Source organism: Podarcis erhardii, assembly GCF_964252035.2.
Source record: "Podarcis erhardii genome assembly, chromosome: 11".
Lineage (NCBI taxonomy): Eukaryota > Metazoa > Chordata > Lepidosauria > Squamata > Lacertidae > Podarcis > Podarcis erhardii.
In genome coordinates, this window is record NC_138501.1 from 20,046,567 (window position 1) to 20,065,322 (window position 18,756).

Genomic DNA, 18,756 nt, shown 5'->3' on the forward strand with positions numbered 1-18,756 from the left:
TCACTAGGGTTACCATGCTTCCCCTGCAAAGATGGAATACCATAATTTTTATGTTTAACTAACCCTAAATATAGGAAGGCTTTCTCTTTGCCAGGGTCTAATGTTTTCCATTTTAATAAAACCTCAGTGAACCATAATTGCTGCCTTTGTAACAACGCTGAGGTAGAGTCTATCTTGCATGTCCTTTTTATTGACATTTGTGTCAAGCAGCTAGGAAAGACCTAATTATCCTATTATGCAGTCTCTCCCTGTCTTTGAATCTCTTATGATCACTTTGCTTCATGGCTCCCTTTTGTCAGCCACAGAGCAAGTGGCAAAGTTTTCAAATATGGCCTGCTGTATTAGACCACTTATGGTTGATATACTTGGATAGCTTAGCATTGTTATTCTGCATTTTTCAGTTGTATTAATTCATATTTTAGTGATGTTGTTAATGGTCAATTATAAAATTGTTACTAATGTTTAAATGGTCTGTTGACTGCAAATAAAGAGATGGAAAGTGTAAATAGGTGGTATTTGGTGAGAGTTCCTTCAGTACCTTGGACAGATCATAGGGACCAGTGTCCCTATTTAGGTTGTGTCCAGATGGGGGCATTATCTTGCAAACAAGTTGTTCAGAGTGGTGGATGAGGATCCACACACTCCCATTTTTTCACTCACCATATTCATTGCTGTCTTACTGTTTGCTGTCACACTACTGGGCAGAGCTTGGCAGACTTTTTGTTTTGGTCCCTACAATCTATCACTCCTCCCAACCCTTCTCTGAGTAAGTTTACAGGATTAAACTGTAGTTTGCTTGTCCTTTTTCTTTTTTAAAAAAAAAGTTTGCAGAATTTGGGTTTAATAGAATTGCACAAATTCTGTACTAATGAAAACAAATTGGGTCTGCTTTGTGCTCTGAGTGGGGTTTGTTCCTGTGCTGAACTTTCTGTAATGAAGATACTGTAATCACTCTCAGCCTTCTCTAACTGACATCCACCTTCAGCTTAAAACGCTTTGGGATCCAATCTTGTTGCTGGGAGGGAAAGTCATCGATCCAAGAGATTATACAGTGAGATTTTAAAAAACTTTTCTTTATTACTTAACTTACATACTCTTGTGCTGTGTTACAAACCTCTGATAATACTGTACTCTGGGTCTTAAATGCCCTAAGTGGCATGGAGAAGTGCGGTTTGAGAAAAGCCCCATTGGGATGTGTGGAGGTAGTTGCATGCTGTCTGTCTGGTCTGTGAGGCAAAGTGTTTATTAATCAAAACTGTGTCTACTATTTGCTATCATGTACATTTAAGTAATACTTAAGCCCCCAAAAGGGGACACGGGTGGCACTGTGGTCTAAACCACAGAGCCTAGGGCTTGCTGATTAGAAGGTCGGCGGTTTGAATCCCTGCGATGGGGTGAGCTCCTATTGTTCGGTCCCAGCTCCTGCCCACCTAGCAGTTCAAAAGCATATCAAAATGCAAGTAGATAAATTGGTACCACTCTGGTGGGAAGGTAAAAGGCATTTCTGTGCGCTGCTCTGGTTCACTACAAGCAGCTTAGTCATGCTGGCCACATGACCTGGAAGCTGTCTGCGGACAAACGCTGGTCCCTTGGCCTATAGAGTGAGATGAGCGCGCAGTCCCAGAGTCGTCCACGACTGGACCTAACGGTCAGGGGTACCTTTACCTTTAAGCCCCAAAAGCTAGAGCCTGGGTTAACTTAACCATCAGTAATAGTTCTCTACGTGGGGCTACCTTTGAAGGTGACCTGTAAACTGCAACTAATCCAGAATGCAGCAGCTAGACTGGTGACTGGGAGTGGCTGCCGGGACCATATAACACCGGTCTTGAAAGACCTACATTGGCTCCCAGTATGTTTCTGAGCACAATTCAAAGTGTTGGCGCTAACCTTTAAAGCCCTAAATGGCCTTGGCCCAGTATACCTGAAAGAGCGTCTCCGCCCCCATCGTTCTGCCTGGACACTGAGGTCCAGCACCAAGAGCCTTCTGGCAGTTCCCTCCCTGTGAAAAATGAGGTTACAGGGAATCAGGCAGAGGGCCTTCTAGGTAGTGGTGTCTGCCTTGTGGAACACCCTCCCATCAGATGTCAAGGAAAGAAGCAACTATCTGACTTTTAGAAGACATCTGAAGGCAACCATGTTTAGGGAAGTTTTTAATGTTTGATGTTTTATTGTGTTTTTAATATTCTATGATGATGATGATGATGATGGGTGCTGCCCAGAGTGGCTGGGGAAACCCAGCCAGATGGGCAGGGTATAAATAAATATATTACTATTATTATTATTATTATTATTATTATTATTATTATTATTATTCCCATAGCATACAATATCCATGAAGAAAGCCGTTTCAGATGCAACCAAAGGCTTGCACAGGCTTGGCACAAATTGTTAGTATTCTCCTTGGACACAAGCCCCACTTGTTGCCACATTCACCATGCTAGTGTCTGTTACTGAAATCTCTCTGCAGCCTAGCATACAGCATGGAGAGGTGCTGTTAGGGCAGGAAAGGAAGGCAACTTGGAAAGGGTGACTAAGGCCTGTAATCCTACGCATGATGAATGTTCTGGTTCAAAAGGCTTTCTACCTTTTAGAATGCAGTTCGGCCGCATTATTGTCACTCTGAGTCTTTTCATTGACTTAGGAGTTTAGAAAGTTAGGCATTAAATAAATCACACTTGGCTTTTCATTCATTGACTGGGTTAACTGTGTTCTGTCTAATGAGTAACTTACCTTAGATTCAGGGGCATTCTTTGAAGGCTTTCAGTGAATTAAATTGACTATGGCATGCCATAGGATGTTTCTTATGCATTGCATTCCCACCCCTTTTTTTCAGACAAAAGCTATAACTCACCCAGTTGATGGGTGCTATTTCTTGAAGAAACTATATACGTAATTCTTCAATGTCACCTTTGTTTGCTGCGTACATACCACACCTTACTGTTAATCACTAGTACTCTTTATAAAAATGTCCAGTTTGGAGGGTTTCTGATTATTTAAACATTTTTCGGTTCTTTAGTGAGTTAACAGGTTCAGTCCTGTAATTTGGTGAATATGTTGTGGAGGTGGGGGTGATGGTTAACAAAATCAATCCTACTGGGAATATCCCCTCACTCACCCAAGTTTAGGACGTTCCACCATTCTTCAGCAGAGTTTTTTTTTTCTTTGAGAAAAATAAGTGTCTCACGTAAATGTAAACAAGCTTTAATAATGAACTTAGAGAAAACAGTAACAAAATAACATAATGTCTGAGAGAAACTAAAACAACAACATGAGGCAAGAAAACAACAAGAGGCAGTTGGTCCCTCTTTACTGACATTCTTAACTGAACATAATGGAACACATGCACTGAAGGGAGGGGCTGATTCTGGAGCAAAACACACAAGCCCCACCCACCAGATACCAAGCACTCTACTATTCAAATGAGGCCCGAGTGTTTTTCTTATAGAATATACTTCACATTTACTTTTTATATCATGGAGGTCAATGTCTACGTTAGAAATAAGTATCTGTTTGCCATGAAACTATGATGTATGTTTGATGCCATCCACTGCATGGACCAAAGACAACCCACTTGTCTTCTTTCTTCTTCTTTGGCGACCACTTGTGGCCAAGTAAGATTGTCTTCCATGAACACAGTCTTAACAGGGAGTCTGTAAGTGACTGTGGAGGCCAATTCTGGATCCACATGTCCTTTCACAGTGGGCACATAGGTTTCCAGGCAGGAGCTGATCACGGTGACGGTTTGCCAAACATGCCTTCCTCTTAGCTCATTTCTCCCTTTCATCCTGAGTTTGAGCATCTTCAAAGTCCATAATGTCTTTGGTACAGGCTATTCTCTAATTGGAGTGCTCTCAGCCCAGTGTTTCCTAGTTGTCGGTGGTTATACTACATTTTTAAAGATTTGCCTTGAGAGAGTCTTTAAACCTCTTTTGTTGACTACCAGCATTACACTTTCCATTTTTAAGTTTGGAATAGAGTAGTTGCTATAGAAGACAATAATCAGGGATCCGAACGACATGACCAGTCCAACAAAGTTGATGTTGAACAATCATTGGTGTGTACACACTCATAGGATGACCTCCAAACCTACTTGTACTACTAATTCACAATGGTGTCCCTCCTCAACATGATTAATCTTAGATCACGGACATGGGTGATGCTGTGGTCTAAAACCACTGAGCCCCTTGGGCTTGCCGATTGTAAGGTCGGCGGTTTGAATCTGTGGAACAGGATGAGCTGCCGTTGCTTTGTCCCAGCTCCTGCTAACCTAGCAGTTTGAAAGCATACCATCGTGAGTATATAAATAGGTACTGCTGTGGCGGGAAGGTAAACGGCGTTTCCGTGTGCTCTGGCACTTGTGTCCTGTTGCTGATCACATAACCCAGAAAAGCTGTCTGCGGACAAGCACCAGCTCCATTGGCCTGAAAGTGGAGATGAGCACTGCACCCCAGAGTCGAATTCAACTGGACTTAACTGTCCAGGGGTCCTCTATCATCACCTTTACCTTTGATCACATCCATACCATACATTTAAAGCACTGTTATACTACTTTAGGCTCCTCCTCGAGAATACTGGGAAGCTGTAATGTGTAAAGGGTAGTGAAAGTTGTTAGAAGATCCCTATTCCCCCTACAGAGCTGCATTTCCCAAAATGGCTTAGCAGTCAATCTATCTTCCCAGGGGATCTTTGGAATTCTAGCAGAGTGGGGAGAATAGAGTCTCTTAACACTCAGTACCCTTTACAAACCACAGTGTCCAGAATTCTTTGAGGTAAGCCATTAAATTGGTGTGAGTGCTTAAAATGTGTTGTGTGGGTGTGACCTTAGTGTTGGGAAATATAAAACATGAAGTGATCCTTGAAATTTGTGTTGATTTGGTAAGATGGTTTAAATTATTCACATTTTTAAAGATTGTGACTGAGAGAACATTTTTCACATGAAGCCGGTAGAATTACATCAGTGTAATTCTCCTGATTCCACATGGTTAAAAATGAAAGAAGAGTCTGTGTTCATGTGCCTAGATTATCAAATATGATTCCTTTATATCAGAAGAATCCTTCACAGCGCTTCCTTTTTATTATTTCAGTGTAATGAAACTTCCTTCTTCTTCGAGGCGCAGAGCAAAACTGCATGCAAGCATTTATGGAAATGCTGCGTAGAGCAGCACACATTCTTCAGGTAGGTAAGCTACAGCTGTAAAGAATCTATTATTAAACGATGACAGAAGACAGACACATCTTGGCAGGGGTGGTGCAAGGGCGGTGCACTTTAGAGCTTCAGGCTAGCTCTTATCTGCAGTTAAAAGGCAAGTATATTCAGATCTCTTTAACTGACCTGGTTGTATTATAAAAGATAACAGGCCCTAGCTGGTTTCCTCAAACTGGATTTGATCCAAAAAAACCCAGTGAATGGGAGATAAATAGCCACTGCCTCTGTTCCATAAATGCATTTGCAAGAGTTCACACAATGCTATAGCAATTCTTGCACAGTTCTTACAAGAGGTGGAAGAATATATCTGGGTTCAGTTTCACTTAAACAGCCTTTGAATGAGCAGAATATACCTTCTGCATGCGAAAAAGAGCACATTTTGGATCCAAATCTTTTTTTTTCTGAAGGAACATCAATATTTTAAATGAGAATAATGAAAGGAGAGCAGTAAATCAGTTTGAGTTATGTTTTTACTAATTTCCTGTCATTTATCCTGTCTAAATAAGTCATCCTCTTTCATCTACAGCAGTGTTTCCCAAACCTGGGTCTCTAGCTGCTGTTGGACTCCAAATCCCATCATCCCTAGCTAGCAGGACCAGTGGTATGGGGTGCTGGGAATTGTAGTCCTAAAAACAGCTGGAGACCCAAGTTTGGTAAACACTGATCTATAGCAAGATTAGTCAATGTGGTGTCTTCCAGAGATTGGACCACAAGCCCCAGCCTGCATGATTGATGATGACTGGGATGATATAAGTTATAGTCCAGCAACACATGGATGGAACAGTGATGCCGGCTGTCCTAATCTATATAGGCTTTCACAGAGATTATATAGTGCCTTGACAGTTTTGTTATCTGATCATTTGTTAGCAGAATATTAGGGCAAAATTCTTCTGAATCCTAGAATTGCCAAAACTTGACATAGGTTGACCTATTTTTATTTTTTTTTTAAAAAGTTGAATATTTTTGCACACAAAGTATCTTTTTAAATATCTTTGGCTTGGATCCAATTTGTGCAAGAAAGGGAGCAGTTTCCACCAACTCTCCTTTCATCTGCAGCCCACACCATTCCCAGGAGTTCATCAACCCCCACAGGAACAGATTGTCAGGGTGTGCAGGGGGGCTGCAGAGGTAAAGGAGATAGGGTTCCATTCATGGAAGACAAGCTGTCTGTCTAAAAAACCAAATGGAACAGGCTCACTGAAGTTCAACCAGCATACTTATACTGGGAGGAAAAACTTAAGGACTGAGGTTTGCAAGAACTTTTAATGCAAAAAAGAGAAGCATGTTTTCCTTAAAATATTATTTTTTTTCCTTTCATTTTTTATAGCTCTGATAATCATTAGGGCGATTACATCTTCAACCAGTTTTTTTTTAAAAAAATATTTTGGGGTGTCTACACGTGGGTGGTGCTGTGATCTAAACCACAGAGCATAGGACTTGCCGATCAGAAGGTTGGCGGTTCGAATCCCTGCGACGGGGTGAGCTCCTGTTGCTCAGTCCCTGCTCCTGCCAACCTAGCAGTTAGAAAGCACATCAAAGTGCAAGTAGATAAATAGGTACCGCTCCAGCGGGAAGGTAAACGGTGTTTCTGTGCGCTGCTCTGGTTTGCCAGAAGCGGCTTAGTCATGCTGGCCACATGACCCGGAAGCTGTACGCCGGCTCCCTCGGCCAATAAAGCGAGATGAGCACCGCAACCCCAGAGTCGGTCACGACTGGACCTAATGGTCAGGGGTCCCTTTACCTTTACATACCAAGCCAGCATACTTTTCTTCCTTCAGTAGAACATCTCCCTGCATTTTGTGTGGCATCTTTCATTCTGAATGACACCTATCTTGAGGTTCCAGCTGCGGTTCAGGGAACCTCAAGACTAGTGTCAAATGGACCTTTTCTGGGTGGCTCCCCAATTGTGGAATGCTCTCCCCAGAGCAGCTCACCTGGCACCATCATTACCTGTCTTAAGCGCCAGGCAAAAACATTCCTTTTTACTCAGGCCTATGGCTATTAAATAATGTATGACCTTTGACTATTTTATTATTAGGCTGTCTGCCAGTATGCTTTTTATTATGTGTTTATCATTGAAGTTCTGTAATGTGCTTTTATTGTTGCACACCACCCTGGGATCTTTGTATAAAGGGCAGTATATAAATGGAAATAAGAAGAAATAACACTAATAGTAAATGCAGGCTCCCCCGACCTCTCTATCCAGCGATCAGGTGTCTCCCTAGACAATGCCCCCTCCCCAAGCTGCCACCCTCAATAGTCCTGTTTCATGTCCCTCCTTGTGATTCCACGTAGCTGGAATATCTCTTTGAACTGTGATGATCCCTCTTGCTTGTCTGGATGGAGAAAGGTGTCTGTGTATACTACTGGTTTTTGTAAGAAACACATCCATTGCTCTGCCCACAATGATGGACAGTGGAATGGTCTCCCTTGGAAGGTTGTGGACTCTCCTTCACTGGAAGTTTATTAAGCAGAGGTTGGATGGCCATCTGTTATGGATGCTTTAGCTGAGATTCCTGCATTGCAGGGGGACTAGATGACCCTTGGGATCCCTTCCAACTCTACAATTCTGTGATTTGCCTCCAACTCCTCTCACCAGTGATATGCAGCCCCCTAGGGGCAAGGGAATAGGACCTTCAGGCTGAAAAATGTTTCCCACCCTCGCTCACACTCATTAAGTGCCATCTGAAACTAAAGAAGCTCCATTGTGTTGTTACTGTGAAGATCTTACTTGTTTCACTAAAACTAGAGAGAGCAGCTCCCAGCTTGCTCCTCTGAACAGCTAGTTTTTAATCTCTGTTATAAAGCCCTACAAGCAAATGGTACCTATAGCATTGAAAAATGGTGTGGCCCCACCTAGTGGGTGAAATATTCTATTATGCATATTACATAATTTCAAGAGATAGAATTTGTGAAACTTCTCAGAACTTTCATGAGACAGATATAGGAAGGGTTTTTCTTAGTTTCATAGAATCAGTAAAGTCTCGGTCTTCGTGCAAATGCTCTTGAGATCAGTGTGGTAGGCAGAATCTGAAGCAATCCAGCACATAAATTACCTGTACTTGAGTCTTGTTGATATCAATGGGACTTACCTAGGGATAACTGTGTGCAGGACTGCAGCATTGTAAAGTTATTAACACTGACGTTTTTAACTTTGACTGAATTGTGCCCCATATTTATAGAAGTCTTAATATACAACTTTTCAGCCGTGGGATCTCAATGCACTGTTTTAGTATTTATGTTCTGTTTAGATACAGCTTACCGTCCAACGGAGCAAAAAGCTTTAAATTCCAGAGGATACACTTTGAAGTAATGTTCATCTTAGAAAGTTACTTGTGCTTGTGCTCTCTTGAAATCATTTATGACTTAGGTTGGTACTGATCAACAGAATGTAAGCATAACTACATCTTCCTGGTCATGCTTCTCTAGCTTTAAAAAGGACGACAATAAAAAAATTGGAGTATTTGTTTAAATAGGAAAAGAACAAATATAGTGGGTTTCCCTCTAGCTGCAGATCTTCAGTCTTATAAAATTGCCTGTAATAGGGTTGTCACTTAGAGAAGCCTGCAGACAGTCTATGTTCTCTTGCATAGCTTTGTACCATATTTAATTAACTTATTTTTAAAACTGATACAGAATGCCAGAAAACGAATCCAATTCTCTATCAAGAAAACTTGGCAAACTTGGGCCTCTTGGCTATAAGCACCGGTATAGGTAAGGAAACTTTGTTAGTATGATGCCAAACCTTCATACTAAGCTCTCTTTTTTTACATGTTTATGTTTATGATCTTATTATTATTTTAGGTATCCTTCACTGTGTATTTTTGTTCCTTACTTCTTTCTGGAGTAGCTATTAAATTATAGGCACAGCTTAAAAATGGGTTCCCTGAGCTCATGTACCTCCACCTCTTATTATAATAGATGAAGTGTGTGGTTCCATGAAAAATAGAATATGCTTCGATCAGTTGTGCAGAATCTGTTGGGGAATCTGTGTACCTGCAGATGTTCCTTGAGTACAGCTCTCAACATCACTGACCATGGTCTGGGGTGGTATGCCCTGTTTGGCGTAGGGACGCGGGTGGCACTGTGGGTTAAACCACAGAGCCTAGGACTTGCCAATCAGAAGGTCGGCGGTTTGAATCCCTGCAATGGGGTGAGCTCCTGTTGTTCGGTCCCTGCTCCTGCCAACCTAGCAGTTCAAAAGCACGTCAAAGTGCAAGTAGATAAATAGGTACCGCTCTGGCGGAAAGGTAAACGGCGTTTCCATGCGCTGCTCTGGTTCGCCAGAAGCGGCTTAGTCATGCTAGCCACATGACCCGGAAGCTGTACGCTGGCTCCCTCAGCCAGTAAAGCGAGATGAGCACTGCAACACCAGAGTCGGTCACGACTGGACCTAATGATCAGGGGTCCCTTTACCCTTTACCTTTACCTAATATTTGTCTTGCAAGGCTGCAGTTTTTTAAATGTAGATTGTTTCATGATTATCTGGTTTATCATTTGCATACCTTTTGTCTTCCCAAGTCCCCCGCATAACTTGTCTATGGCCAATCAAAATCAGCAGGTTTCCCCCCAAAGCATTGGCTCTGCATAAGTGAATGGGTCAAATTGAAACTGCCTAGCAGCTTGCATGTACACTAAACCTTCATTAATAATGAAGTCCACCACTTGTAACCAAGGCTTTAAATGACCTGGGGATTAGCAGTTCATATTTTCTGGCTAACAAGCAAATAGGCATTAAAAAAATAAGGTATATAAAGCTAAGTTTCTGATAAGCTCCTTGCTTACACAACTGAATGTACACATTGTAAACCCATGAAATGCACACGTGTCAAAGCAAATGTTGGGATGCTTAGGGAGAAATTTTTAAAGTTTTCTTCTTTGGCTGCCTTCTGGCATTTTGTTGGTAAAACAGAACCTGTCCCTGCAGAGCCTATTCATACGAGTCCGTCAGTAATTACTGTTTCTTTACATACAGTATAATTGCTCTTCACTCATTAAACAAATCCACCTGGATGTTTTTCAATCATTCAACTGCAGATGTTTTGGCAATTGGGAATTATTGCTGGGAAAGTGCTGTATTTTGCACCATTAATGGTTGTTCAAGAACAAAGCTTGGCAAGTCCATGAATTTTGCTTTTGTTGAAGCTGAAATAATGTTATCAGATCTTATTGTGTGACAGGAAAAACAAGAGCACATTAGCTGCGAAATGGCTCCTTGTTTTAAAACATTTTCTTAATGCCATTTGCAGAACTTTTTGCTTGATATTTAAATCTTGACATTTTAGACTAACCTGTTCCCAATTTTTTTTTATACTAACACTGGACTTCTCCGGCATGAAAGTGTTTGGATTTGGTGGATCTTGGGCCTGTTTTGTGTCTTGCAACATTGTCCTGCCATTCCAGTAATATTTTCTGTTTTAATATTATAATTATATTTTAATTGAGGAAGCAGTTGGGAATTTCCCCCACTCCAGTGCTCTATTATACATGATTTTATTGTGTTGGGATTTGTTGTTGTTGTTTTTATTTTATTTTTTAAAAAAAGAACAGTGAGCAGGCTCCCTTTTTTCCATTATTTGTGGATTCGGTGCTATTTTTATCGGGGTACTCAAGCGTACGTAGTACCGGCACATATTCCCCCCCAAATGTTAAATGTGGCGTTTGCTGTGCCAACCTCATGGTGAGTACCAGCACCATTTTTTATTTTTTATTTTTTTAAAAGAGCACTGAATAAGATACCATGCTGATGCTAGATTTGGCCTAGCTTGTGTATAGCAATAAAGGAGACATTTGGTATTGCTTAATTGTTTGAATCAGCTCCTAATTATTGCTTGAGAAAACACTCTGTGCCTCTTTGTGTCAGGCTTCATGGAATCCAATCCTACCCCCCACAGTAGGCTGCCAATAATAAATAGACAATTAGCTCTTATCAAGTCTTTTATTCAATATTCACAGAGAGGGGCTTAGAAATGCTGCCTCTAGGAGTATTGATGTTACTCTGAGTAAGCGCCACTTCCTCCTCTTCTCAGTTGTCAACAGCACCAGGCCATTTGCCTCTTCACTCTCTGCTCTCCTACTTTCACTGCTCACCAGGTTCTGGGAGAAGGGGGTCAGGAATGCTTTCTAGTGATAATGTGCCAGCCAGCTGCTCTGGCTCTGCTTCTCCCCCCTCCTCTTCTCCCATTATCTCCCAGCTTTGCCCCTCTTCTGTCTCAGAGCCGTGACCTTCTGCAAACCGCTATTGTTAATCCATACTGTCTTCCTCTTCTCTGGAAGGTCGAGGAGTGGGGGTGGAGGGAGGCGGTCTCCACCATTCCTCCTCAGTCCAGTCCCTGGCACTTTGTTTGTATGTGCATGTGGGCAGTACTCAAGGCCAAAATGGTTAGCCATCTCTGGTCTATATGGTGAATAAGCAGTTCTGGAAGCAAATGGAATATAGTGTGTTTTCCTATTTACTGGAATTCTTGTTACATTTGATACTTACACTTTTCTCTCATGTTCTTTCTCTCCCTGAAGCAGCCACTTATCTGATCAGTTTGGGCAAATGCTGAATGCACATTTTGGTACAGATAAATATTCTATTAAGTTAGTTTTAAGGATTCAATGGCAGCATCCTAAATATATTTTTAAAGATGTAGGCTGTGTTATAAAGCAGCATTTCCGTTCCTGATACCCTCTGATACGTTAGAAGATGACAACTAACTGGGGCTGATGGAAATTGTAGTCCAAAACATATAGAGGGCAACGGATTGGGAACAGCTTCTATAGGACCACACTAAATAACACCTTCCTTTGCTATATTCTTTTCTTCTCAGCAGATGAAGCATTTTGTGGGGGTTCTAATATAATTTCCTTTGGGGAAAATACCAACTAGCTTTGCTTCAAAACAAAACAATACTCAGTAGCACTGTGCAGCCAGCCTTGTAAACATGAGGCTTGAATTAAGATCCCTGAGGTTTCTCAAAAGCCATCCATTGGTTTTCTTGGGCCAGCTGTCACTGTAAGCAGATTCATATAGGGTGATGAGCTTACAAAGAAGGAAGGAACACTTTTTAACTTTGGTATATATTTAAGGTAATAGTTAATTATACAGCTAATTTAGAAGTGGCACTTTTAGTCTCTGCAACTTGTCATTTCTAAGGAGGAAAGCTTAATCTGCTGCTGTTCTCACGTTTGCACATCTATTTACAAGAATAACTGCTTTGACCTATTTTGCTTCTGGTCAAGTTAAGAACATAGTATTCTAGAGACATGGTTGCACAAGAAAGATTTAATGGTGATTTAGTGCTGAGCAAGAGTGGTTCCACTGGTGTGGTGAGAATCTCCGCCAGTTCACAGGAAGCTGGTTCACACAAATGCACCAGATTAAGTAGTGGTTTATCCATGTGATCTTTGAGTTTGGTAGCGGCCATGGTTTTAGAGGATGTATGATTCCACCCTTGTTCACTTCCAGTCAGCAGATTTCAGCAGCAGCTTTTGTTCTTGGGAGGGTGTCAGTGTTTTGTCAAGCTTTGGCCAAGCTCCAGTACCAGCCACAGCTGGGAGTTCAGGATTGCCAAGGTTGGTAATCAAGTAGTGCATTGAGCAAGTGAGACAGGACTTATCAGTCCAATAAACACACAATAGAACATCAAGGGTGTTTTCATTCATAGGTATTACTGAAACCTGGTGAGATAAGACTCAAAAAGAATAGACCAAACAGGAAGGGAGGAGGAATAACATTATATATAAAGGATATGTACACTTGTGTAGAGTTCCATGACTTGGAGCATGGAAGGCAGATTGAGAGTATGTGGATAACAAAATTAGGAAAGGAAAATATCAGTGACCTTACTGTGGGTGTCTGCTATAGACCTCCAAGTCATATTGAAGGACTGGATGATGCCTTCCTAGAGCAGATTACCAAACATTAAAAAAAGAGAGATATGATTCTAAGGGAGACTTCAACTACCCTGGTATTTGTACAGCTGGTTCATCCTTCCTAAGTACAGAACCTTATATTTTTCCCCTATTGAAATTTGTGGGGATGATTAGGGAGGCAGGAGAGGATATATTGTTTAATCACATCCTTCCTAACTTGCGCTAGCAAGTTCCATATTCTAACAGAGTTCCAAACACCCCCCTTTTTAAATTACGCAGCGATCAGCTTGTTGCTGACTCACCTGAGTCTTACGAGAAGGCCCTCTACCTGGTTCCCTGTAGTTTCACTTCTCACAGTGAGGGAACCACCAGAAGGCCCTTGGAGCTGGACCCCAGTGTCTGGGCTGAATAATGGGGGGTGGAGACGCTCCTTCAGGTACATCTTTACCCTGCCTTGATACATAAAATATTTTAGTACCCACTCTATTATATTGATTGTAATTCACTTTTACTGATTTCAATGTATTTTAAAATTGTTTTAACCCCCACTGAGACCTCATGACGAAGTCTAAATTTGACTATTACTGCTCTTGATCCATGAAGCCTAATCTGCCTGGTTTTCCTCTAAGGACTAGAATGCTGTTGGTGCAGGGGTGAAGGCACTGGAGACTGCCTGTGGCAGGTCCTGGTTTGAGTTGCACACCCCAACACCTTACAGGTGAGCAAGGCTCAGTAGCAGAGCACATGCCTTGCAATCTTTGGCATTTCCAGCTACTAGGAGGAGTAGTGAAACTACCTCCTTTAAGCATCTGTTTTATGCACTTTCAAGACTTATTGCTGGGATATGTTTTGCTACTTATCTTGTAGAGGGAAGCAAGAGCGCTTGCTAGAGATTCACTTAGTGCTTAGCTGGCCCAAACAAAGATGGAAGTTAAGGAAGTACAAAATACAGATTCGCTGTGCCATTTCAACACATACTAGAAAATGGAAGGGAATTCAGTTATACCTCAAGATTAAACTGGAAAACTTGCAGGGCAGCGGAAGGGAGGGGGTGAAGGAAGTTGTTATATTGTGAGGACAATGGGCCACATTTTTCCTTTTAATTGTTTGAAGTACAGAAAACCTACTTGACTCATTTTGTTTCATTTTCTAGTGGGAGAACAGCTTTGCAAATGAACAAAGACATCTCTATCCAGCTTCCTCGACCTGACCAAACAGTTGAAAGAAGTCGTAGTAAAACTTATCCAAAAAGAGCATCAAAAACACAACAGATTGGTAAGCGTTGCTGAACACAGTTCCTATTACACTGAGATTTGAACAGAAGGGAATACTTTAGAGTCAGTTACAAAACTACAATTGATTGACTAGTTTCAGACTCCTTCCAAATTTTCCTCTTATTTTTGGTGCTGTTTGCGGTAAACAGCACCTTCAGGGGCAAATAACAGACAGACTGGGGACAATTTTCAGCAGAAAGCTTTTGATTAGATTAGATTTGCTGTATTTCTATGCCGCTTTTTATTCAATTCTCTCTCAAAGCGGCTTACGAACGAAAAAAGCAACAATATAATAGAACAAATCATATAAAATAATTTGTTAAAATAATTAACAAACCATCAGTAGAACAATTGCAATCTATAAAGCACTATTAATGAAACAGCAGCTGAAAATAAGCTTAACATAAGAATTACAGCAACAATCATATTATATATTATTATATATTATACGATTAACCAAACAATATTTTTTCACATCATTTTTATTTAATCTCCAAAAATATTCAAAAAAATTTATCGCCATATACAAAGTCCCGTCCCCCCCCCAATAGGTCCCTGATCTGAATCTGGCCCCTGCAGCTGCTTTTTCTCTAAATCAGAAGCAGCTAGGTTAAGCACATTCTTTAAGCATGTGACCAACATTCATATGGAGTTTGGCTCTTAAGTTAACTGAAGCAAGAGATTCCAGCTTCGCAGTTGATGGGAGGAGAATTCAGCTGGTACTGAGTGCTTTTGAAAACCCCATTGAAAATAAAGCATCTAGTTTAAATGCTAATAACTTCCACACATGTTTATTTAAATAGTTATATAAAGAGTAGAGAAATACCACAGTGAATTTTAAAAATAATGGGCGGGGAAACCTGGATATGAAATCTTGACAAGTTCTGCTCATGGGATTTCTCAAAAAACACCTTATTAAAGCAAGGAGTTCAGAAGAGCTGGGCAGCTGCATGGTCCAGGAATATTCCACATTATTTATGGTCTCTTTGATGTCTAGCAGAAGTTAGTGCTTCCTGCAGTAACATTATTCCACCCTCCAGGTTTGGATGTAACCTAGGGAGAGACTGTAGTTCTGCTTCTCTGAAATTAGAAGCGATTTGCGGTGCGTATTTGTATCAGGAAGACACTCCTTTCCTTACAGATTATCACACATTTTTCTGGTTTAAACAAGAGATCAGCTTCCTCTGGAAACAGCTTGTTATTTTGGGATAATATAGGGCAGCGTAACATTGACGTTATTGAGCTATCAGCTATGCTGTTTCTTGCTTCGCTTCTGCTTACAGTTCAAGCAGCATTACACTTCCTGTCTTTTTCCGTGGGTATTTTCGCAAGCACAACTTTAACCAAGTGAATAATGAGGAGAATAAATATAATATTTCACTGATAATTTGAATTATTAAACAAAAGCTACCTGCTTTTGATCCACTCTGCAGATCATGTGTGTCAGGGACAAGGTAAAGTTTCAATATATTCAATGAGAAATACTACAAGTCATATTATTAAAGAAGCAATGTAACTGCTTTCTAACGGACTATACACACATTTGTAATGTTTTCCTTTAGCAGTGGTAGACTGACCAGGTATAAAAGAAGTCAAGGCTTCTGCACCTTTAATACCTGTATAAAAGAGACCTTTTCAAAAGGTGTAGTTTGTCCTCTAAGGGATTCCTTATTTTTTAATTGTTGAAAGTAAATAGTGCCCTCTTAAATCTTTTCCTGCTGCTTATTACTGATAGTATACAAATGATTAAAGTCCAACAATTAAAGAATGTACATGGGATTACCGGTATATAACAATGGCTAAACTAACCTGTTACATTAGATTTAGAGAATATAATCACAGTTCTAGAGAAATTCAAATTTTCTTTTTGTTTAAATGGACCAAATTTATCAATTATTCTAGTTTTATGGATTTCCTCCAAGTGCTAAATATGGATTTTCAATGTTCTGATGAGAAAATTACTGGAATATTGTGTTTGTAAAGGCGTACCATTGCAGCACTCATGAAAAAGCCTGATATGGTTGACTGACCTAACGGTCGCATGCCAAAATGATGGTGCAAAAAAGCAACCAGATAAAATCCACATGTGTGAACATACCCCTCACAAATGGAGGTGGATGTGTTACACTCCAGGCAAGGAAGATGTGAACAAATTAATTTCCCAACAGAACTTTTCCTTCCATTTAACAGAGGCGTAAAAGAGGACTCAACTCTCCCATAAGTCCAAGCTTCCCTCTCTTCCCCCAGAATTCTGCTTGGTCTTTTACATAAAGGAGCAGTAGCATGTTGACTAACAAGCACAAGAACCCAATATATTAAAGTCCACAACTGTTTGGTTGCCTGTGAATCAAGCCTCTCATTTCTAAGGCTCCTGGTTGAGTTGCATGCAGCCTTCTCTAGATGGGGGTCATGCTCCCTAAGAGCAGGTTCATAGTTTGAGAGCCCTCCTGGAGCCACTGCTGTCACATGAGGCATGGTGGCCTTGCTGTCCAACACTGCCTTCTGCCAGCTTCAGCAGGTAAACCAACTGTGGCCCTGTTTGGACAGGGATAACTTGGCTGCAGAACTCCATGCTCTGGTAGCCTCAGGACTGGATTATTGCAATATTCTTTACTGCTGCTATTGCCACGGTTAGATTGCTGCGGGTTGTTTTTCATTGTACTGCTATAATGATAATTGGCATAGAAATTTCAATATATACATCTGGATAGGGAATCATGTATTCAGATACACACTGCATGTGCAGTCTACCTCTCCTGTTCAACAGCTGGGGCTCTGTGCATGAAACACTTTCAAAAATGTTACTAATCTGTTGCTACGCCATTTGGGGGAGAAGCAGGGGTCTGGCTTCAGGCTATGCTGCAACCAGCCCCCTGCCAGCTAGCTGATTGGTGGGGCTTTAATTATTTTTAAGGGCTTCACGTGCACAGTGTTGGATTATGTGATTTGCATAAAAAATTGTATGAGCATATGTTAAACTAGTTATAAGATTACATATTTTAGATTTTCAGATATTGTTGTGTAATGCCCCTGATATCTTTTATATTTGTGTGTTTAGTATATACTTATTTTATTAGGCCATACGACAGTAGGCTTTTGTAACAGAGTGTTTTATCTGGTGTATAATGAAATGCTCAAACATGCATCTAACAACTCGATCCAGTAAGCTTATTTGAAGATTTGGACATCCTAAATATAGGTTACATGTTTTATAGTGGGGTATTATCCCTTCTTAACATCCCACTAGCAAAACTAGCATGATTTCCAATATGCTTTGCATAAATGTTGGGAAGGTCTATGTTAGTGTCAATAAATTGTCGTTCTTTGACCACAGTGGTTAATGTTTACAGGCAACCAAAGCTTACTCATTGCTCAGTAATGTTTCTACTATGATCAAGAATTGGAGCTTCAGCACTACTTCAGAATTCCACCAAGATGGAACAGTCTAGCACTATAAAAATAAAATGAAGAAGGAATTAAAACCTAGAGTATAAAAACTCTGATCCATGCATTTCTTAGTTTGTGTTTAGCATTATGCCTAACAAAATAATCACCATTTGGCACTTCTGTTTTCTGGAACCAGGCTTTTTAATTATAAAAATAATGCACGGTGTGTCTGACTGGAAAAGCTTTGCTTTTATATAAAACAGACATTCAGTTTATTATGATTGCTGCTTAGATTGAGTGGACCTCTTTTTGATCCAATATACGACAGATTCTGAAAATTGTGTTTTTACAGAGCTATTTGCAAACTGATAATGCATTCATTTTGTTAGAAACTCCCATGAGAACATTGTCATTGGTATTTTCAATATAGTATTGGCAAACTGTCGAACTCTGGTAAAGGCACAATATGCCTCCAGCACATTTTCTTCAGCCACAGTCCAAGTGTGGTCAAATGTGCCTTATGGACGGAATCTAATTGGTGTTTCTTACACTGCTGCTTCAACAAAGGTAAAACAAAATTTAAAAAATCCTTCCAGTAGCACCTTAGAGACCAACTAAGTTTGTTATTGGTATGAGCTTTCGTGTGCATGCACACTTCTTCAGATAGTCACTAAAAGTAAAGTTAGAAATTTTCCTAATATCTACTTTCTCTTCATAGTTCTCAGTCCGCTTTCCCACCCTCCCCGCAGACACAATCGTCTCAAAAACTAAAGATGTACTCCAACAAAAGTCTAGGTGCATAGTGTGCTGCAAAGTCCAAGAGAACCACTAAAATCATTTAGTAAAAATACATTTGTTTCTATCTTTCAGGATCGCATTGTACAAATCACACTTTAACTGGAGAAAATGAAGGAACTACAAAAATTATTGCACCCTCACCAATAAAAAGGTAGTGATATTATAATTATTATTACTTTATTTTGCCATAAAGTGAATCAGCAAGTCTGAAGCAAGGTATTTGAAATGCTG

At 40.5% G+C, this 18,756-nt stretch overlaps 1 protein-coding gene and 1 long non-coding RNA gene across 4 annotated transcripts in view; one reads left to right on the forward strand and one right to left on the reverse strand.

Annotated features, from left to right (window-relative positions):
- The window catches only part of LOC309352253, a 248,763-nt gene that overhangs the window by 110,700 nt on the left and 119,307 nt on the right, over positions 1 to 18,756 (reverse strand). The window lies entirely within an intron of this gene.
- Positions 1 to 18,756, forward strand: part of EPB41L4A (erythrocyte membrane protein band 4.1 like 4A) — a gene marked incomplete at its 3' end in the record, with an annotated part of 98,032 nt that overhangs the window by 59,297 nt on the left and 19,979 nt on the right. For all 3 annotated transcript variants that reach the window (XR_014161106.1, XM_081880442.1, XM_081880443.1), the window contains exons 11-14: positions 5,085 to 5,176; positions 8,843 to 8,920; positions 14,220 to 14,341; positions 18,598 to 18,676. Coding sequence is in view for 2 of the 3 variants with exons in the window: in XM_081880442.1 (XP_081736568.1) it covers positions 5,085 to 5,176; positions 8,843 to 8,920; positions 14,220 to 14,341; positions 18,598 to 18,676 (371 nt within the window). The remainder of the gene's footprint in view (positions 1 to 5,084; positions 5,177 to 8,842; positions 8,921 to 14,219; positions 14,342 to 18,597; positions 18,677 to 18,756) is intronic.